Raw genomic sequence first — 22369 nt, 5'->3', positions numbered from 1 at the left:
GTAATCTTCAGGTTGTTCCTGTAGAATAGCCTGGAAAGTAGTACTGCCAGTAGATATCCATTGAACTTGTACTTTGTGTCCGGTATTCTAAATGCTTAACATTGCATTTATTCACTTTATTCTCACATTGATATTGTCTATAAGGTAAGACTGATGGTATCCCTGTGTTTGAGGTATGGAAAATAAGGCAGAGAGGTTGAAGGACATTCCCAAGGTCATAAGACTAGCAGGGAGCCAGCATCAAACGCAGAGAATACAGATGGAGGACTGAGGTTGTGAGAAGCATTGCGATGGAAAGATGGGAGGGCGGTACCCAGAGTTTCCAGATTCTTCCTGCAGTCTGTGTAACACCCCTGCTTCCCTTACGTCCACACCTCTGACCACAGGTACAAGCGCCATGCCAGTCGGGAGGAGGCAGAGCTCGTTCAGCAGTTGGGCGCCAGCATCAAGGAGCGGCAGAACATCTTCTTTGACATGGAGGCCTACCTGCCTAAGAAGAATGGGTAGGAGCTGGGGACCTACTCCCCAACCCCCAGCGCTGTGGGCAGATGCCCCGGCCTGGAACACCTGGTCTGTGTGACTCCTGCCTCCCTGTTGGGGCTTGAGTTTGAGGTGAAAAGGAGGGAACAAGGGCAGGAAAGAGAAGGAAGCTTCCTTACACGCCTCTCCATGAACCCAGGAGGGGACCTCAGCCCCTCCCGTGTGGTAGTGACATTCCTGGAAGGGCTTTTTCAAGGAACAAGATGAAAGATCTGGTTCCCAGGATCTGCCACATGCCTGATGCCACCTGGGGTCCAGAGGAAAGGTGTTCTCTCTCAAGAGAACAAACATTTATGGAGAGCCTGCTGTATGCCTGGCATCGTGCCGGGGGCTCTCCTGATGTCACTCACTTCATCCTCAGCAACCTGGTGAGTCACATCCAGGAATCTCCATTCTGCAAGGTTCAGAGAAGAGACATTAGGGAGTATCTTGCCCAGGTGGCTCAGACCGGGTTTGGCTGAGCCAGGATGTGAACACTAGACATTCTGACTCTAGAGCTTGTGTTCTTTCCATCTTCCTCCTTCAGAGAAGTCCCATCTCCTTCCTCAAGTGACATCACCGCCACCCTGTTCCAGAGAGAGATCCTTACAATATTGTATCATGACTTGACGTGGGCAGCTAAAAGTACGTCCTGGGAAGCACCCTGACTTTTTTCCTGGTTTGGCCTAGCCCTAAGTCAGAGCCTTCTACTAGAGCCCTTCCTCTTGTCTTCTTTTTTGCTGTATTTGGTTAAAAACTCTAGGCTTTGGGTGGCGATAGCTTTCTACAGAATGAAACAGCATAACCTTTTAGAGTGTGGCTCAGATCCACTTTCCCAGCTCCAATCTCCCTAGTCGTCTCTGCATGTTACATTAGTCAGGAGTCCTTGGAATGTAAATGACAGAAAACCCGACTCAAAGTTGCTTAATTAAAAATAGGGGATTTATTGGCTCTTGTAACTAAGAAGTCCAGGTGTATCTATAGGAATGGCTGTATCCTGCTGCTCAAATGATACTGTTAGGCTGTGTCCCTCATTTAGCTTTCTTTTTACTCTCTTTTCCAGTGTCTGAGTTTTATTCTTAGGCAGGCTTTCTCTACAAGCTGGCCCCAGCAGCTCTGGGTTTGCATCCTACCCGCTTAGCAAATCCAGTAGAGAACGCCTCTTTGTTCTTTAGTAGTTCTGGGTAAAGTCCTGTTACTGATTCTCATTGGCCTAGATTGTGTCACATGATCATTATTGACCCAATCAGGAAGTTGCACCACCTTGGCTGAACCTGGGTCATGTGCCTTACCCTAGAGCCTAGGGGAAAAGTGATTCTCTGAAGGGAAATTGTACTGCCCTTCTAGGAAGTGGGGACTATATGCTAGGTGGGAAAAATGGATGGTCTTTTCACACCTCTGCTCCAGGTACACCAGACTGGAAATGCCCCTAGAATTTACTCATAGCTAGAAAGAAGGCTCTCCTGTTCCCTTTTCTCCTCTCAAACTTCTACTCATCCTTCAAAGCCCAGTTCACATGTTACCACCTCAGTGAAGCCTTTCCAAACCCCTCTCTCTCCCTCTGTGAAATTAACCCTTCTTCCCCTGAGATCTCATAACCCTTTATTTGCACTTTTATTAGTGTGTTAGAGTACAGGCTATTGTAACAGAAGCCTAATGGCACAATGGCTCAAACATGCGTGGTTTTTGTCTCTTACACACAACAGTCCAGAGGTGAGTGGACTCTGAAGGCCAAGACTGGTGGGCTCCCAAGGTCACCTAGGGACTCAGGGTCCTTTTCCAACTTACTACTTCACCCCCGCTTGGGGAGTTGTCCTCCTCTACATGGCCAAAGCTGGCTCACACCATCTCATTTTTAGGAAACAGGGAAGAGTCAGGCAGCAGAGGGCAAGCAGATCCCTTTTTACAAAAATGATTGCCATTTCCTACTGAAGCCGAACACATACATACCATACGACCCAGAAATTCCACTCCTGGGTGTGTGTGTGTGTGTGTGTGTGTGTGTATGGTGGAAATGAGTGCTGAATGTTCACAGCAAGGAAGCTAGACACAAAAGGCCACATATTGCGTGAGTCCATTTATACGAAATGTCCAGAGTAGACAAATCCATACAGATGGAATGTAGATTAGTGGTTGCCAGGGGCTGGGGGGAGTGGGGAATGTGCTGCTAGTGGGTATGGGCTTTCTTTCGGGGGTGATGAAAATGTTCTGGGATTAGGTGATGCTGATGGTTGCACAACATTGTAAATATATTAGAAACCATTAAATTGTATAATTTATTTTTAATTTAAAAAATTTTTATGAGCTCACTTTATTATTTATTCTTTTTTTTTTTTTTAGTTCCAGGTTCACATAGTGAGTTGATATTTCTGTATGTTACAAAATGATTACCACTAAGTTGTATACTTTATTTTTTTAAATTTTTTAAATATTTATTGTTTTCTTCATCAAGTTGCATGAGCATCTACTTTGTGCCCAGCACCATTCTATGTACAGTGGATAAAGCTCCGAATAAGTCAAAGTTTCTGCGCTTTCAAAGCTTACATTCTAGAAGGAAGTGGGGGATGAAAATATATATGTACATACACACATATGTACATAATATAATCATAATTTTTTTTTTATTGAAGTATAGTTGATTTACAATGTTGTGTTTCTGGTGTACAGCAAAGTAATTCATTTATATACACACACATATGTATATTCTTTCTCATATTCTTTTCCATTATAGGTTATTACAAGATATTGAATATAGTTCCCTGTGCTATACAGTAGGACCTTATTGTTTATCTGTTTTATATATAGTAGTTTGTATCTGCTAATCCCAAACTCCTAATTTATTCCTCTCCCACCCCTTCCCCTTTGGTAACCATAAGTTTGTTTTCTATGTCTGTGAGTCTGTTTCTGTTTTGTAAATAAGTTCATTTGTATCATATTTTAGTTTCCACATATAAGTGATACCATATGATATTTGTCTTTCTCTGTCTGACTTACTTCACTTAGTATGATAATCTCTAGGTCCTTCCATGTTGCTGCCAATGACATTTCATTTTTATGGCTGAGTAGTATTCCATTGTTTATATATATATATCAATCACATCTTTTTTATCTATTCATCTTAAATTGTATGCTCTTAAAGGGTGAATGTTATGGCATATGAATTATATCTCAAGTTAAAAAAAAAAAAAGAACATTCACAGCAGCTCTATTCATAATAGCCGAAAACTGAAAACAGGTCAAATGTTCATCAACAGTAGAATGAATAATTACATTGTGGTACCTCCACTCCATAGAATAATATACACAATGGGAAAGAAGGAACCACTGATGCAGACAACGTGGATGAAGCGGGGCGGGGGGGGTGTGGTGCAGTTTACTGACTGGGAGGGGGCACGGGGAGCCTCCTGGGGCTAGAAGCATTTTATTCTTTGATCTGGGTGTTGTTTACATGGATTTGTAAATATATAAAAGTTCATCATGTTGTATACTTAAGATTTGTACGCTTAGGAAGAGCCCTTTTTAAATTGACCTAGAAACTGTACACATGCCTTCACCTCATTGGCTGGAGCTTAGTCACGTGCTCACGTTAGCTGCAAGGGAGGCTAGGAAATACGGTCTCTAAGCCAGCTGAAATGGGAGAAATGGGTTAATCATGAAGGTCATGTCACAGCTGTCATGTTCTCTACTTAATCGTTTTCATTCTCGCTCCATGTGAGGCTTTTACCGCTGAGCTTAGCACCCTATTTTCTAATATCCGGTGCTCAGTGCTATGCTTATTAAGTTTGAATATTTTTGGTTGGGGACCACTCCTGGGTCTGTTAACATGGTGGCCCTCACAGGTCTTTCCTTCCAGGCTCTACTTAAATCTGGTTCTCGGCAATGTGAATGTGACCCTTCTCAGCAACCAGGCCAAGTAAGTATCCCAGAAAACCCTCCACTTGGCTTTACAGAATCCAGGCATCTTGCTCTTGCAACTCAGGAGAAATGGGACCAAGCTAGTATTTTTGCATAAATAAAAAAACGTTCACAGTTGGGACTCTGGCTTTTGGTCTTTTGGAAGAGACTCTGAGGTCTCTTCCTCAGTGGGTAGACCACCTGGGGGAGGTTTCCTTCCTTCCTTTCACAGAGTCAATACATGGGGTGGACAGGACTGCCACTTTCCCATGAGAAATGGCCCCTGCTCCGTTCCACGCCTTATCACACACATTCCTCCTGGGAGGTAGGCAGTCCAGTCCTGTCCACCCAAAATCCATCAGTTACCAGGGGACATGGAGCCGTGGCTTTTCCACTGAAGTAGCTGGTTGGGGGAAGAGACCCTATCTCTGCTTCCTGCCCATCACAGGCTTGGAACCTTAAACCAGGAGTCCAGGGACATGGAAGCTTTGCACACTGGCCCTCTTTCCCTAATTAATCATCACCGTTAATTCAAAGTCTCTTCCTTAGTGTTATCAGCAGGTCAAGAATCTGATGGGGTCAGGGTCCTTCCCCCAGATGGGCTATAGTTATGTGACCTTTCCTGGGGGTGTCTGTCACTGCAGATTTGCCTACAAGGATGAGTATGAGAAGTTCAAGCTCTACCTGACCATCATCCTGCTCCTGGGTGCTGTGGCATGTCGATTTGTCCTTTACTACAGGTGATGGGGTGTGGTGGTGTGTGTATGTGGGCATGCGGGGGTGAGGAGGGCCATGAGAGAGGGATCCAAGGTCTCTCTTGCATCTACAGCATTTGGTGTGATAAGGTGTAGGGTAAAGAAGGACCATTTCTTTTTTTTTCTTTCATTTTTAAAAAAATTAAATTTATTTATTTATTTTTGGCTGCGTTGGGTCTTCGTTGCTGTGCGTGGGCTTTCTTTAGTTGCGGCGAGCGGGGGCTACTCTGTTGCGGTGCGCGGGCTTCTCATCGCGGCGGCTTCTCTTGTTGCGGCGCACAGGCTCTAGGCGCATAGGCTTCAGTAGTTGTGGCACGTGGGCTCAGTAGTTGTGGCTCACGGGCTCTAGAGCGCAGGCTCAGTAGTTGTGGTGCACGGGCTTAGTTGCTCCGCAGCACGTGGGATCTTCCCGGCCCAGGGCTCAAACCCGTGTCCCCTGCATTGGCAGGCGGATTCTTAACCACTGCGCCACCAGGGAAGCCCAGGAAGGACCATTTCTTACGGGAAATAGCAGTCCTGTCTGTCCTACATCTGTCCAACAAATATCTACTAAACGGCTGCTGAAGCGACCTTTTAACATAGTAGTTAAGAAAGAGCCCAAGTGGTCCACCCATACAATGTAATACTATTTGGCCACAGAAAGGAATGAAGTACTGACACATGCTATAACATGGATGAATCTTGAAAACATGATGCTGAGTGAAAGAAGCCAGATGCAAAAGGTCACTTACTATATGAACCCATTCATACGAAATGTCCAGAATAGGCAAATACCATAGAGACAGAAAACAGATTAGTGGTTGTCAGAGGCTGGGGGTAAGGGAAACGGGGAGTGACTGCTAAGGGCGACAGGGGTTTTTATTTTGGAGTGGTGAGAATGTTCTGGAATTAGATAGTGGTGATGGGTGCACAACTCTGTTAATATACAGAAAACCACTGAGTTGTATACTTTAAAAGGGTGAATTTTATGGTATGTGAATTATATCTCGATTACAAAGAGAAAGGCAGTGGGGGGAAGGGTGGGGAGAAAGAGGAAGGAAGGAAGGAAGGAAATAAAAAGAAAGGAAGAAAAGAAAGAAAGAAATAGATTGACCACAGACTGCCTGTGTTTGAATCCTGGCTTTGAAACTTACTGGCTGTTGCCATGGGCAGGTTCCTCTGGATGCCTCAGTCTCCCCATCTGTAAAACGAGGGTGACACCAGGCCCTGGCTCCCTGGGTTGTCATGACAATTCAGTGTGTTAACACTGTGCGTGGCTCTGCCCAGCGCCTGGCACCCACTGGTGTGGTTGAGAGGGTCGGCTGCTCTGTTTGTGTAGCACGAGGCCAGTGAGCTGAGGCTGCGCTGCCCCGGGGGTTTCGTTCCTCTCTCTGGCCCTGGCTCTTCTCCCCAAGTATGGCTTGGGCATTTGGCCCACGTGTCAAGGGTTTATTTCCTGACAGGCGCTTGGCTGGGAGTCCAGTTGCTGGTCTGCCCACTTGAGTGTCCAAACAAAGGCTCTTTCAGGCCCTGGGCCCGTGCCTGCCTGCTGCCTCAGGCCTGGCCCATTTCCCTGGAGGGCAAAGGCTGCTCACGCCAGTAATGCCTGCTCACATGCCCCCTGGAAGGGGTAGAAGTTCTTGATGTGCAACCAGATTTCCTTGCCCTGGGGCCTCTAGGGCCCTCAAAGGACAAACCTGTGGTGTGCTGTGGAGATCTAAGGCTCACTGAGGGCCTGGCATTTCCATGTCTCCCATCCCTTTCTGTATTCATTTCCTGGGGCTGTCGTAACAAGGCACCACAAGCTGCATGGCTTAGAACAATAGAAATATATTTCCTCACAGTTCTGGAGGCCAGAAGGCTGAAATCAAGGTTGAAATCACGGTTGGCAGGGCCGTGCTCGCCCTGAAGGCTCTAGGGGAGGATCCTCCTTTGCCTCTCCCAGCTTCTGGTGGTGACCGGCAGTCCTTGGCGTACCCTTGGTTTAAGACTGTTTCACTCCAGCCTCTGCCTCCGTCGTCACATGGCTATCTTCCCTGTGTCTCTCTCATGGTCTTCTAATGAGGACACAGTCATTGGATTTAGGGCTCACCCTAACCCGGTATGACCTCGGGAATTTCCTGGCGGTCCAGTGGTTAAGACAACACGCTTTCACTGCTGAGGGCCCGGGTTCAATCTCTGGTCGGGGAACTAAGATCCTGCAAGCCGTGCGGCATGGCCAAAAAAAAAAAAAAAAAGTAACCCAGTATGACCTCATCTTAACTAATTACATTTACAAAGATCCTATTTCCAAATAAGGTCATATTCTGAGTTTCTGGGTGGATATGAATTTGGGGGGGGGGACACTGTTTAGCCCACTACACCTTCTGTGGGTTAAAAATAGGGCAGGGGAGGGGGCCTGGATGGGCAGCTCATCTCTGAACCTCAGTTTCCTCATCTGTAAAATGGGAAGTAGTACTGCCTTAGTTTGGGTTCCCCCAGAAGAAACGCCCCCCAAGACAAGAATTTGAATGCCAATAGTTTATTTGGGAGGTGATCCTAGGAAACACTGGTAGGGGAATGGAAGTGAGACAAGGAAGGGTTATCCTGTGGGCACCTGGAGTTCAGCGCTGCTGGGGAACTGTGGGACAGCGAAGGATGTGTCTCAGTTATCCCGCCCGAGGGGCGAGGGAGCAGGTGGTATTTATCCTCCGACTGCTGTCAGGCTAGGAAGGATTGACTCCCAGAGAGTGTTAATCCCCCTGCCCTCCTGATTTGCCTCTGGCACCAGCAGGGTGAGCTCTGGTGGCCTGAGAAAGCCCCTAGGCAGACCAGGAGTTGCACGTTCTGGCTGTTGGAAGCCATGCAGACGGGAATGGGTGGGGTACATGCACCTGCCATGAGAGCCAGCCCTGTGGGGTTGTTCAAGGGTCCAGAGAGATCGTCCACTTAAAACTCCTGCAACGTTGCAAGTTCCCAGTAGTTAGTGCTCGCCTAGAGTGTCAGGCTGAATAATGGTCCCCAAAGATGTGCGTGTTCAGTCCTCAGAACCTGCGAACGCGTGACCTTACACGGCAGAAGATCTTTGCAGATGATTCAGTTAAGAATCTTGAGATGCGGAGATTATCCTGGATTATCCGGGCGACCCAGTGTAATCACAAGGGTCCTAATAAGTGGGAGGTAGGAGAGTCAGAGTCGGAGATGTGATGACAGAAACAGAGGTCAGAGTGATGTGAGGCCATGAGACAAGGAATGCGGGCGGCCTCTGGAAGCTGGAAAAGGTAAGGAAATGGATTCTCTCCTAGAACCTCCAGAAGGAACACAGCTCTGATCTGATGACCTATTTCAGACTCTGACCTCCAGGACTGTAATAGAATAAACGTGTTCCTTTAAGCCACTAAATATGTGCTCATTTGTTACAGCAGCAACAGGAAACTCATATACTTTGGTGGGGCAGACTGAGACCAGCACCTCAAGCATGTCCCTAACGTGCCAGGGCCATAAAACTATTTTCACTCCTCTCTTTACTGATATAGGAAGGGACCAGTGGAAAATATGCTGGTAACCACCACTCGCTCCTGGGGCTGCCTCCTGTCTGGAGATATCTAAGTGACCCTCTGCAGTGGGAGGCCGTCCTTGCTCCCCCGTTTCCTGTTCAAGTCAAGTAGGCCTTTGATTTCCGCAGAGTGAGGCATGTGAGACTCATTTCTTGGACTCTGGACGCTCTGTGGTGCTTCCAAAATTATTACGACAGGGGACATCCATAGCTCTTCCTAGGCTGCAGGCACTGTTCTAAATTCAGCTGATGCTCACAGCAGCTTAACCCAGGAGGTGCTGTGACTCTCCCCGCTTTACAGATGGGGAAGTGACGGCACGGGAGAATCACTGACTTGTCCTTGGTCCCACAGCTGGGAAGAGGCAGAGTCTGGATTGGAACTCCGGCCCCGTGTCTCCAGAGTCTGTTCCTGACCCTCCCGAGACTGCCTCTGCAGGCAGTGGTTCAGCGGGGCTGAGAGTCTGTCATCTGTGACCATGAAACAGGGTCACATAGCTTAAGACACCTTCCAATGTCTTTTTTAAAGATAGCATTTAGTATATCAAATTGATTATTTGGTCTAAGATTTAAACAGATATTTTAATATACACATTTATGCAATATGTAGCATTTATGCTGTAATTGTCTACAAAATAAAAAGCGGAACATGGGACTTCCCTGGCGGTCCAGTGGTTAGGACTCCGCACTTCCAATGCAGGGCACGCAGGTTCGATCCCTGGTCGGGGAATTAAGATCCCACATGCCTCACACGGCGTGGCCAAAAGATAAAAAATAAATAAGTAAATAATAAATAAAAAGTGGAACAATATAAGTGAGCATAATAGGTACAAGTATCCATTTCAACAGGTCAAATTTAGTGATCATCAACACTAATGAAAGCACATTTCCATATATTTAACCTTCAAGGCCCTACTCAAATGTCATCTCTTCTCTGGGGACTTTACACGTTTAAGTAATTAGGAGTCTCTCATCTTCATTCTCCCAAACTCTCCCAAACATCTCCCAACGTCTTTTGTTACTGTTAAAGTTGTATCCTCCCATTTCCCTCCCAGGGCCTTTGTAGTGGGGGAAAAGGATCTCCCAGTTCGGGGATAGAATGGAGGAGATCGGGGGTGTTCTCCCTCCCCATGCAGTCATTTCTATTCCCACGACAAATGGATCTGTGTGACACCAGGAGGTACAGAGCTGCTTCCTGTTGGGGTCAAAGATAGAGTGTTTATCGAGGGCCCGTCAGAGAGAGCCAGTGGCAGGGGAGCCCTCTGAGGGGCTGTCTGTTGCTGGCTCTGTCCCAGGATCCTTCACCCAGGAATGCTCACGGAGGGGGTCAACCTTCCCATTGTACAGACGGCAAAGTGGAGGCCAGTCAAGGTCATGCACAGCGTGTCTAAGGCTCTCCCCTCTGACCAGGGCACAGCACGACTCTAGCTGCCATGTTCTGCCTGCCTTTAAGGCCTGTTCTGCCCACAGTAGAGGAGGCAGGGAGTTTTTTAATTTTATTTGTTTATTTTATTTTTGGCTGTGTTGGGTCTTCGTTGCTGCGCGCGGGCTTTCTCTAGTTGCGGCGAGCGGGGGCTACTCTTCGTTGCGGTGCGCAGGCTTCTCATTGCGGTCGGTGGCTTCTCTTGTTGCGGAGCACGGGCTCTAGGCACGCGGGCTTCAGTAGTTGCAGCACGCGGGCTCAGTAGTTGTGGTGCACAGGCTTAGTTGCTCCGCGGCATGTGGGATCTTCCCGGACCAGGGCTCGAACCCGTGTTCCCTGCATTGGCAGAAGGATTCTTAACCACTGTGCCGCGAGGGAAGCCCAGGGAGTTCTTAAGTTCATCTTTTTGTATGTGCAGCAAAGTTTACAGACAGTTTAAGGGGATGGAAGGAGTTTACACTGGAGTTAACACTGCAGATAGTTTAAAATTGCAAATTAGGTTTCTGGCTTAAAGTCCTTCTCTTGTCATCCCACCAGAAATTTCATATCAGACAGATGTGAAATTTAGAAGGGAAACAGGTTGCCGTGGGCTGAGTGGTCAAGGAAGGAGGGGAAACCTCAGCTAGAGCCTTAAGGGCGGGTAGGATTCATGTAGAAAGGTGAGCGGGGGGATGGGCATTCTAGATGGAGAGAAGACACGCCGCCGCCTTCCCGGGGTCACTGGGGGTTTCTGGAGGCACGCCTCTGTGGGCAGTTCTCATCCTGGTTTGCTGTCCAGCTGTGGTGGCGGGGACAGCCGTCCCTGGTTCTCATGCCTGCCCCCCTCCCGGGCGCTGTTTCTCTATGCCAGGGTGACAGACGAAGTCTTTAACTTCCTGCTGGTATGGTATTACTGCACCCTGACGATTCGGGAGAGTATTCTCATCAGCAACGGCTCGAGGTAATTGGGGGCCCAGCTTTGTGGTGGGTATGGGGAGCCAAAGGGAAATCTGTCATGGAGGTGAGGGCTGTCACCCTCGCCTTGCATTCCCTTCCTCCTTGTGGGGGTGGGGTATTCATGACCATTCAGACCCAGGGAGGAGGAAAACGGTATCGGCTGCTACACCTCATTTGCTGTGCTCAGTCTCTTGCTTACAAGAAACCCTAACTCAAATGGGCTTCTTAACACAGTAGGAAATTTATATTCTCATATCAAGGAATGGGTCCATTGGCACAGACTTCAGGTAAGGCTTAATCCAGGTGTTCAGACAATGTCATCAGGACCCAGTTTCTCTCTGTCTCTCACCTATGCCTTCTACTGTGCTGTTTTTATTCTCAGATTCCAGGTAGGACCCCCCAGCAGCTCCAGGCTCACATCTTTATTTCTAGCATTCCCAGCAAAATAGGGCACGTTCCTCTCTTCCAAGAGTCTCACTGAGTCCTACTGGCACTCACTGATCACGTGCCCATCTCTGAACCAATCGCTGTGGCCAGAGAATGCGCCGCTGTGATTGGCTGGTTGTGAGCCTTGTGCCCACCCCCAGGGCTGTCAATGAAAGCCTAGAAGCTGAGTGTCAGGAGAGGAATGGTTTCCCAGAGGAAAATTAGGGTACTGTCACCAGAAGGTTGAATGGATTCTGGTGAGAAAAGTGGAAGGTCCTCTCACAGGGCAACGAGAGTCTCGGGACTGAGTTAAGATCCACGACTTGCCACTTGCAGGACCCATTTTCCACAGGTCTCATGCCTTTTGGGGGTGTCCATTTGAACCTCTGCACGCCATTCTTGTCCCTGTTTTTCCTGAAACAAAAAGTAACAACCTCCCACCCCTCCCCACTTCCTCCTTCCTGGGGGCTGATAAGGAACGGCCAGGAGCTGTGTATTTAAGATTGGGGTGTTTGCCAAACCCCCAATAATTTGCCACCATCTTACTTCTCTGCCCAGTGGTCTCTTACGGCATATCCCTGCCCTGCCGGGCCTTACCCTGAACGTAGAGCCAAGAGGTAAGGACCAGGGGAACAGCAGTTCTTAGGTATGCAGCCCTGTAGCATTGTAGCCCTTTAGGAAAGATCAGTGTTTCTCAAACTGCATTCATTCTTGTCCCATGCACACCATTTTTACCATGTCCAATATCACCTGGATGATAATTTTCTCACATTTTAAATCCATCCTTCCTTTTTTTTTTCTACTTAAATAAACATTAATTTATTTTGAAAGGAAACTTTATTTCACCACCATACGTGGAAAACCAGCATCAGTTGCAGGAAGGAGGAAATAGTGTAAAAATAGATTTTTATTTTCATTGTCTAATTTATTGAAGTCAATAATCTTGCTTCCTTGAAGGCTCTGAACCTGAGGCCTGCTATTTCTCTTAAGCATGTACATGTGTGTAAAAAGGGAGATTAGCAGATCTCGAGAGACATTAAAGGTGTCCTAGCATTTAACTGAGACTCTCTCTTTGACTTAATCAGGAGAATGGAAAGAACAGAAAACATGACTTCTCACCACGTGATTCAGTATCATCTAGTGTTACACTCAGGTACCATCTAAAACTTGGTGGTACATGCCCCATGCTTTGGGAAACACTGAAGTAGAAAATCTTACCAAATAAATAACATTTGTAGTTTTCCTTAATTTTAGTGAATAGTGTCTTCCAGCTTTTGGGTGGGGTCGGAGGGGACTCAGAGTAGTACATAGTGGGGAACTGGGCCCAGGACAATGGGCCAGGCTTTCTTGTTACTAATTCTCTTTGTGCATCCCTGGGCTTGCTGTCGGCCTTGGAGTTTCCTCCTTCTGCTGGACTCGTATTAAGAGTGTTCAGGGACATGCTACGTCTCTAACAGTCACTAACACTTTAGTAAGAGTTACCCTGGTCACTTTTTTCTGTGGATGGGGGGGGGCGGGTCCCCGAGAGGAGGGAGCAGAACTGAGTGGAGGTGCCTGCAAGTGTGGGGCACACCCGGAAAGCAGGGAGGAGGACTGAAGGGGGAAAGTGGGGTTCCAAAGCCACCTCACTTTCCTGACACTTCAATGGGGCCTTTTCTGGGGCCTCCCTAGGGCTTGTGCTCTGACGGGACAACAGATGCGTTGGTGGTGGGGAGTGTGGAATGAGTGGGGTGGGCCTGTGAAGGTGTCTCGCTTTCTGGAATGACTATGGGAGTTGTGGCCTATTTGTGGGGGTGGGAGGCATGGCAGGTGGATGGAATCCGCGTGATTCAAACTTGTGACTCATCCTCAACATCTGTTGGGTATTTAGCCTCCATCCTCCCCCAGCTCCTTCTCAGAGCTGATTTCTCTCCTGGGGGCGGGCAAGGGAGATGCCTGTGAGGTTTCCCCTCACACTTGGCCCTTATTAGGGAATCGCTAAGAAACCCTTCCAAGAAAGCACAGTGAGGAAGAGGGAGTGGGTCCGGATTGGTATGAATACTACCTTTCTCATTTCTGAAGCATCTCAGGGCTAGCTCTGGAGCTCACAGTTGGTACCCAGTAAACACCCCAGGGTCTATGTAGTAATGAATTGAACCCAAGCTCTGCAATGAGGGAAGGTCATTGGGGCCATACCCATGTTCGAAAGACAGCTGGAACTGAGCCATATGGGTTTCCTGGAGGCTTGCTGCCCAGTTTTGGTCTGACGGGGCCTTTTTCGTCCTGTTCCCAGTTGCATCCGAGACCTGAATTAGGGGTGTATTGGGGGAAGAAGACCTAGAGAGGTGGGGTGTGGGGAGGATGCCCCCATCATGGGCTGGAGCCACCCTTGGTTTGTGTCTGATGCTTCCCATGTGAGATGTAGCTCATTAGCTCAATCAGTGTAATAAGCAAGTCAACTTCCCTTGCAAATTTTGCAAATGACAGAAAACCACCTGATAGGAGTAAACATGAGGGGTATTTATGGGAGCCTATAAATAGTTCAAGGAGGTCAGAAGGGCTCAAACAATGTAACAGCCCCCCTCCTTCTCCTTATTCTGCTATCTCCTTCACTGGCTCCCAACAGCCCAGGCCAGCCTCCTACCAGATCAGCAGTCCGAGAGGAAAGAGCATCTTTCCTCTACTGGCCTAGGGGCGATCTTGAGACAGACTTCCGATTGGCTAGGTGCAGGTCACATGCTCATCCCTGACCCAATCACTGTGGCTGGAGGGATGCAGAGCCCTGATTGGCTGGCTCTGGGTGATGTGCCCAGTTATCTTAGCTCCACTGAGCCACTCAGACTGACTGTGGGGGTGAGGTAGTTCCCGGAAGGAAAGATAAGGGGGAGACCCAGAATGGGGAGTGATTGACAGGCAAAACAGATGTCCTCTACCATAGTTCCGGGCCAGAATGAATAATGAATCAGGAATCATGTTGGCTTTTCTGGCAAGCCAACCCACCAATGCCTAGATCTAATGGGTTTTTATAAGGGCCTTTCCTAGGATACAGAGGTGTAGGGGTGGCAGGGGCAAGAGGGCGCCTCCGTGTAGAAGCCATTCCCCCAGCCGCCCAGATGACCCGAAGCTCAAAGCCAGAAACAGCCAGGGGTTGCATAGTGACTGGTGCCCATGTCTTATGCACACATGCAAACATGGCTAAAGTGTCCTGAAGGGAGCTCTCCAGGCACAATCCCCAGATACCAGGACATGCTGTCCCTACATTCTGGCCACGCAGTGTGCCACCCTTCCTGGGGCATCTACTGTCTGCTCATTTAAAAAGCCCACAAGCTCCTGCAGGCTTCATTTCTGTGGCAGAACGGGCCCCGAGAATGACTGCTAACAGGTGCAGCTTTCTTTCTGGGGTGATACAAATGTCCTAAAACTGATTGTGGTCATGTTTGCACAACTCTCTGAATATACTGAAAAACACTGAGTTGTATACTTTAAATGGGTGAATTGTACAGTGTCTGAATGACATCACAATAAAACTGTTACATAAACACACACATGTGAACGAAACCAGCCCAGAGCTCTGGGGTGTGCAGATGGACGATGGGGCTGGTGAATGCACGCTGGGGAAGAAGCCATTTTTAGCCTCTCCCAATGCCGCTGAGCTGTGTTTATTGGTGGCATCTGTCAGCGCTGGGCTTTGGGCACAGTGAGCTGTGAAATTAAAAGCTGCTGCTCAGCCAAGCTTGTTGCCCAGAGCCTGTGTCTGGCTCCAGCCGTTCCTGTACAGAGAGAGGGCATTTCTCAAGGGACCTTTGGGGGGTAGGACAAAGGACAGTGGGGCTTGCCAGGCCTCCAGGGCTTGCAGAGACTTCTTGGTAGCTCTTCAAGCTGAAAGTCTAAGGATGGGGCCAACTGTGTTTCCAGTCAGAAAATTAGAGCCAGGGGTCCTTGTAGACTCTTGACGGGCAAGACAGGGACAGGGGGAAGGGGAGACTGGGAACAAAGAAGTGGACGGATGTCTCATCCTGTCCCGTGAACTCAGTGGCACCTGCATCAATCTCCTGTCACCTCTGTGCTGGTGGCATCTAGACCAGCTGCTGCTTTCACCAGCTACACCTCCTGGACATCACTTTTTTCATTTCAACATTTCTTGAGTGCCTACTGTTTACCTGATGCTGTTAGTGCTGGGAATAAAGAGCCACCTAAAACCTGGTTCCTCACCACGACCCCTCAAGCGTCCACAGACCATTGCCTTAACACCCAATTTATGGCCAGAACTTCTTTTTTTTTTTTTTTGGCCACACCCCTGCAGCATGTGGGATCTTAGTTCCTTGACTAGGGATCGAACCCACGCCCCCTGCCTTGGAAGCACAGAGTCTTAACCACTGGACCGCCAGGGAGGTCCTTTTCATTTCTTTCTCTCTTTTTATTTTAATGGCCAGAACTATTGAAGGGCTGCAAAGAGAAGAGAGGGGTAAGATGCTGTTCCTGCTTTTATGATGTCTGTGTTCGGGTTGGAAGGTTTTAAGAGCAGTCAGATCCACTTATTAGGACAATGCAGATTAAAACCTCCATGACACACCAATTGTCACATAATAAGACTGGGAGAAATTTTAAAATTGGGTATCCAGCATTGGTGAGGGTTTGGGGAACTCGATAGGCTCTGCTGAGGATGGGAGTGTAAATGGGGATAGCTGTTTTGGAGGATAATTTGAGAAGTAACCATGCACGTGCCCACTGACCCAGCCATCCTGCGTACTTCCTGGTAGCTGCCGTGGGGAAACAGCGTCATCGCGCGGGGGGCTTCCACAGGATGTCGTGGCAACGTGGAGGAGGATGGCAACATTTCAGGAACGGCAGAGCCACATCCTGAAATGTCGTCTCGCATTTAAGAAGTCAGTGACAGGTCCACAGATAGCGGCCTGGGAGTCGAGACAAGAAAGCAAGTTGCAGGATGATTTTAGTTCCAAAGAAAGTCTAATCCAGCAGCTCGTCCCCCAAACCAGCAGATCCTCAGGTGCCACCATTTGGTGAGCAGGAGTGCCCTGGGCCCCATCTCCCCACTTGGCTCCACTCCAGTTCTCTCCCGAGAGAGTTCTGGAAAGATGAAGGTTGAGTGCTAACCCCCACGTGGATGCCTCGGGGGTCCCAATTCCTGGCATCCCAGGGTGCATTTGACAAAGCAGATTGCTGCCACATCATGTTCCGATAACTGAGCTCCCGGAGAGGGGCGGGGGAGCCCAGCAGAGGCCTGAAACACACGCGGGGACTTCGAAGAATAAGAGCTGCCTGTGACACTGGGGAGGGGGTGACAGCCAGGCTGCCTGTCCTGCTGTGGAGTGAGAGCCCTGAGCCGGGGGAGCGCTGGGCTCTGACAGCACGGTTCCCGCAGCTTCTGGACTGACTGGGGCGAGGGCCTGCTGTACATGGAGGAGCAGATGAGCCTAGGGCACGGGGCTCCCAGAGAGAAGCTGCGTCTGGGATGGTGCGAGATGCAGCGCGTGCAGTCTGTTGTCTCTCTGCATCTGTGTGGGGTAACGTAGGTAGCTACAGCTCTGCATAAACGTGTGCGAGTGTTCTGTGTTTATTCAACACGCTTATTGAGCACCTGCCCTTTGCCAGGTGTCACAGATACAGATGAACAGATAAAATCCCTGCTCCTTTTGAGCAGGGAAGGGGGTTCAGGAAACAAGTGAGAAGAAAATAATTTCAGATAGCGCAAGCACCATGAAGAAAATGAAGCAGGGTAATGTGTTCCAGAGCGGGGCTGTCTAGCTGTTTTATTTATTTATTTTTAACATCTTTATGGGAGTATAATTGCTTTACAATGGTGTGTTAGTTTCTGCTTTATAACATAGTGAATCAGCTATACATATACATATATCCCCATATCCCCTCCCTCTTGCGTCTCCCTCCCACCCTCCCTATCCCACCCCTCTAGGTGGTCACAAAGCACCGAGCTGATCTCCCTGTGCTATGTGGCTGCTTCCCACTAGCTATCGATTTTACATTTGGTAGTGTATATATGTCCATGCCAGTCTCTCACTTCATCCCAGCTTCCCCTTCCCCCTCCCCGTGTCCTCAAGTTCATTCTCTACGTCTGCGTCTTCATTCCTGTCCTGCCCGTCTAGCTGTTTTAGATAAGGTGGTCAGGGAAGGCCTCTTGGAGGAGGTGACAGTTGGTCCGAAATTTGAACTTGGACCAGGAGCCAGGCAGGCCAAGGTCTTGGAGCAGAGAGGACAACAAGTTCGAAGACTTTGTTAGTCTTCTCGGGCTGCCATGAAAAGATACCATAGACTAAGGGATTTAGAACAACAAAAATTTATTTTCTCACAACTCTGGAGGCTAGAAGACCAAGATCAAGGTGCCAGCAGGGTTGGTTTCTCCTGAGGCCGCTCCTTGGCTTGCAGACGGCCACTGTGTCTTCACATGGCCTTTTCTCTGTGAGCAGGCACACCCCTGGTGTCTCTTCCTCTGCTTCTAAGGACACCAGCCCTGTTGGATTAGGGCCCCACCCTTATGACCTCATTTAACCTTAAGTACCTCTTTAAAGGCCCTGTCTCCAAATATAGTCACATTTTAAGGTACTGGGGTTAGGACTTCAACGTAGGAATTTGGGGGGGGGGACACAATTCAGCCCATAATAGGCCCCGAGGTAGCAATGGGCCTGGCAGATGCAAGGAAAAGGATGCTTGGAGCCTTTTAGGGTGGGGGGAGGGGGGACAGGGAGGCGGGGCTTGGGGTCATGAGGAGGTTAGGGATGTGTTCCGAGGGTAGTGGGAAGCTGCTGGAGGCCCGAGTGCCTCTCTGGGTCTCTGTGTGATTGTGCGTCTCGTTGGACAGAAAGAGAGGAGAAGTCCTGGCTTGGGTACGTTTCTTCCTCCAAGGAGCTGTCTCTGGGTCACAGGGCGCCCCCCGTAGACACAGGCTGGGAAGCAGGGAGACACTTGCGTTTCTCTCCCGGCCTGAGCTCCTTTTCCTTCTCTTCTCTCAAGAATCAAAGGCTGGTGGGTGTCTCACCACTACGTGTCCACGTTCCTGTCTGGAGTGATGCTGACCTGGTGAGTGTCCCCCGCTGTGCCCCAGGGCCTCTGCTCACTCTCCCCAGGGAGCCAGTGAATGAGGACTGGTGGTGGCTGAGGGGTCCAGGTGCAGGGGCCTTATGGCCTGACTTCTGGGCCACGAAGTGAAGCGTGAGCTTACAACGGGGCTGCAGGGACACCCCAAGTCAGCTGGGGACTTTTCCGAGGAACGTCCTGTCTGCCTCCTGGCTGGGGTGACAGCAAGGAAGTCTGGACAGAAGAAGCACAGGGACAAGGCTGTGACTGATGGAGGGTTAGGGGGAATTGGTGGGAATTGAGGCTTCAAGATGCCTACCTGCCCTCCCCTGGTTCTAGAATGGATTAAAGCAGTGATGGAAATTACCTGATCCAGCCCCAGGGACATGGCGATAAAGAAGGTAGAATTGGGTTTTAAATCACCTTTTCTCTTCTGGTTGGAACAGAGATGGGGTGGGGATGAACAAATGATTTCAGAGTGGGGGCTCATCTTGGCTTTTCCCCCACTTCTCTGCAGGCCTAACGGACTAATTTATCAGAAGTTTCGCGATCAGTTTTTAGCGTTCTCCATTTTTCAGAGTGAGTGTCTCTTGCTCGGATTCAGGGGAGGAGGCTTGGTGTGGTTTTCACCGATGGAGGCTGTTTTGTGAAGGGTGTGTCTTGTGTGGAAGGGAGATGAGACTGGGGGAAGCCCCTGGTCGGCCAGGGACAGGGGAGGGTCCCAGAAATCCAGAAAGAGCCATCCACACCCCATCAACTCCATCCTACCGCCCAGCCCCTGGCCTTAAGAGAGGAATGTCTGACCCACACCCACGCCCTGGAGCTCCAGCCACTGCCTTTTTCTTTTCTTTTTTTTTTTTTTTGGCCGCACTGTGCAGCATGTGGGATCTTAGTTCCCCAGCCAGGGGTCAAACCCGTGCCCCCTGCATTGGAAGCGCAGAGTCTTAACCACTGGACAGCCAGGGAAGTCCAAGTCACTGCCTTTTTCTTCCCTGGATCAGAACCAGACCAGTTGTACCCTTCAGGAACTGAGGGGTGTTGGGGGCACTAACTCTTGTTTTCCTCAAAATGGAAATTTATGTTCTTTTTCTCATTTAAGAATAGCTCTGGATTTATATACAATGAGGGGTTACCTCTGAGAAGCAGAAATTGGATGGTTGGGGACAGGGAGAGAGTTTTACTTTTCACCAAGTACCTGTTTGTTCCCCTTGAATTTTATGCCAAGTGCATATTACCTATTCAAAAAATACAATTTAATTTTTAAATAAAACCCTGCTTACAGGCAAATACAAACATAAGCCAAGAAGGAAAATTACATATAATCCCACCCTTAGGGTGTTAATTGATCTATGTCCTTTCAAACATTTTTATTCATAAATATATATATACACATATACTGCATTATGTATAGTCTACAAACATGGGATCCCTCTACACAGCTTTGTTTATAACCTAGTTTATATTCTATTAACAATTATCATGGGTATTTTTCCACATCAACACGGAATTCTGCCTCCTTAATTTTTAGTGACTACAAAGTACCCCATTGTATGGAACTGTCTCTTTCATGTCTTGGTGCTGGGAGCACACAGCTCCCAGCATGGTGCCACCATTCCAGCAAGCATCTAATGAGTGCCAACTGCATGCCTAGGAAAGCTCCCGAAGTTTCTAGCCTAGTTGGGGCTTAGTTGCAGTCTCAGATAACCTGAGCTCTCTTTGAAGGAATAAAAGCAGGTTCAGACCTGTGTGTGTGTGTTTTGGGGGTGGGAGGAGGTTGTACCCAGGTGTGTGTGTGTGTGTGTGTGTGTGTGTTTTGGGGGTGGGAGGAGGTTGTACCCAGGGGGGGGTGTGTGTGTGTGTTTTGGGGGTGGGAGGAAGTTGTACCCAGGGGTGTGTGTGTGTGTTTTGGGGGTGGGAGGAGGTTGTACCAGGGGTGTGTGTGTGTGTGTGTGCATGCGTGCTTTGGGGGTGGGAGGAGGTTGTACCCAGTTGTGTGTGTGTGTTTTGGGGGTGGGAGGAGGTTGTACCCAGGTGTGTGTGTGTGTGTGTGCATGCGCTTTGGGGGTGGGAAGGAGGTTGTACCCAGGTGTGTGTGTGTGTGTGTATGTGTGTGTTTTGGGGGTGGGAGGAGGTTGTACCCAGGTGTGTGTGCGTCCGTGTTTTGGGGGTGGGAGGAGGTTGTACCCAGGTGTGTGTGTGTGTGTATGTATTTTGGGGGTGGGAGGAGGTTGTACCCAGGTGTGTGTGTGTGTGTGTGTGTGTTTTGGGGGTGGGAGGAGGTTGTACCTAGGGGTGTGTGTGTGGTGTGTGTGTGTATGTGCGTGTGTGTGTGTGCGCGTGCGTGCGCGCTTTGTGGGTGGGAAGGAGGTTGTACCCTCTGGGCAGTGGAGACCTGCCAGCCTGCAGTGGAGGTGTCGCTGGCTCTTCCAGTCCCTGAGCTGGGTGCTGTGCTCCCCCTGCAGGCTGTGTCCAGTTCCTGCAATATTATTACCAGAGGGGCTGCCTCTACCGGCTGCGGGCCCTAGGGGAGAGGAATCACCTGGACCTCACGGTGGGTGAGTAGCCTAGCCTGGGGGGTGGAGGGACAAGCACCGGCCCTCCCTGCTCCCCCAGACCTCGCCATGCACTCCTCACTGGGAACAGGTGCCAGTAAGAACCTGACAAGACCTGCCACACGCAAAGCCAGTCTGCCGACCTCACCCCAGTTGCTTTTTTTTTTTTGGTTTGACATATATACACTAATACAGTTGCTTTTCATAATTCGTCGTGGGATTCCATTTCAGTTGACAAGTGCGAGACCAGCTGTGTGCCAGGCCCTGGATGCTGGCCTCTAGCTTCTTTCTAAATGGATATTTTTTGTCTGTGTTTTATGATGTACATAATCTTAGTCTAGTGTTTTTACACTTATGCAATTTATGTGTGCTTAACTTTCACTCAGCGAGGTGGGTGCCCCATTAGAAAAACTCGGAGAATCCAGGGGAAAGTGTGGTTAATAAAAATCTTCTATCTTTTAAGATGGTCATTTCCATCGAATTACTCTGCACAGTAGGCTCTATTTCATCAAGACTCGATTGAAGTGAAGCATGCAAAAGCCAATTATAAAATGCAAAATCCCGTGCAAATTAAAGAAATTATTAGAAACTTAGTGCCGGCACATCAGTGTTCTGTAAGAGTTGTCAGCCCACTTGGTTCATGGTGACTTGAGGCGTTAGGGCAGTCAGGCCTGGTGGCAGGTGTTCTGCACGTTTCCTGGGTTACTTTCCTAGTGAGCGCTCACCCACCTGGAGGAGGTGAGGGCTGTGCCCCTCCCCCATCCGTGCTTTTGAACCTGGCTAATCTCAGAGTGACTGGCCTGCCTGGGCCACCTCACACGGGCCCTTCGCTCCCTCCTTCCTCTCCACAGAAGGATTTCAGTCCTGGATGTGGCGAGGCCTCACCTTCCTTCTGCCCTTCCTGTTTTGTGGCCACGTGAGTCCCCCTGGAGTTTGTGGGTATCCCTCCGGGAACAGAAGGTCTTCAGGGCTCTCCCTCTCTCACCAGCTATCCCCGAGCTGGGCCCCACGGGGTCCTGGGGCTGGGACGGCCCCAGTGTCCAGGGATGCCAAAGGCAAGAGCCGGAATTGGCCCTCGGCACCAGCACGCCCAACCCCAGGCGGGGTGCCCCAGTTTCATTTTGGGGGGTTGTCAGTGTCTCAAGGGCAGTTGACAGCAGAAGCTGGGGGCCTTGGCGCTCTCCCTGGGCTTTCCCACGTGGGTCTCCAGGGGACTCCGGTGGGCTGAGCAGTGCCTGTCTCCCCTCTCTCCAGTTCTGGCAGCTCTACAATGCCATCACGTTATTTGAGCTCTCCAGCCACGAGGAATGCAGAGAATGGCAGG

General features: G+C 49.3%; 1 protein-coding gene across 2 annotated transcripts in view; it reads left to right on the top strand.

Moving 5' to 3' along the window:
- Positions 1 to 22369, top strand: part of TMEM120B (transmembrane protein 120B) — a 47254-nt gene that overhangs the window by 22627 nt on the left and 2258 nt on the right. The window contains exons 3-11 of one of the 2 annotated variants that reach the window (XM_059894944.1): positions 387 to 503; positions 4373 to 4432; positions 5058 to 5153; positions 10953 to 11042; positions 18431 to 18496; positions 19011 to 19072; positions 20956 to 21048; positions 21897 to 21961; positions 22300 to 22368. In XM_059894944.1, coding sequence (XP_059750927.1) covers positions 387 to 503; positions 4373 to 4432; positions 5058 to 5153; positions 10953 to 11042; positions 18431 to 18496; positions 19011 to 19072; positions 20956 to 21048; positions 21897 to 21961; positions 22300 to 22368 — 718 coding nt within the window. The remainder of the gene's footprint in view (positions 1 to 386; positions 504 to 4372; positions 4433 to 5057; positions 5154 to 10952; positions 11043 to 18430; positions 18497 to 19010; positions 19073 to 20955; positions 21049 to 21896; positions 21962 to 22299; position 22369) is intronic. The other variant, XM_059894945.1, reaches the window with a different exon arrangement.

Source organism: Balaenoptera ricei, chromosome 14 (genome assembly GCF_028023285.1).
Source record: "Balaenoptera ricei isolate mBalRic1 chromosome 14, mBalRic1.hap2, whole genome shotgun sequence".
Classification (NCBI taxonomy): domain Eukaryota; kingdom Metazoa; phylum Chordata; class Mammalia; order Artiodactyla; family Balaenopteridae; genus Balaenoptera; species Balaenoptera ricei.
The sequence above is the reverse complement of the archived record's forward strand: the minus strand, read 5'-3'. Positions and strand labels throughout refer to the sequence as shown.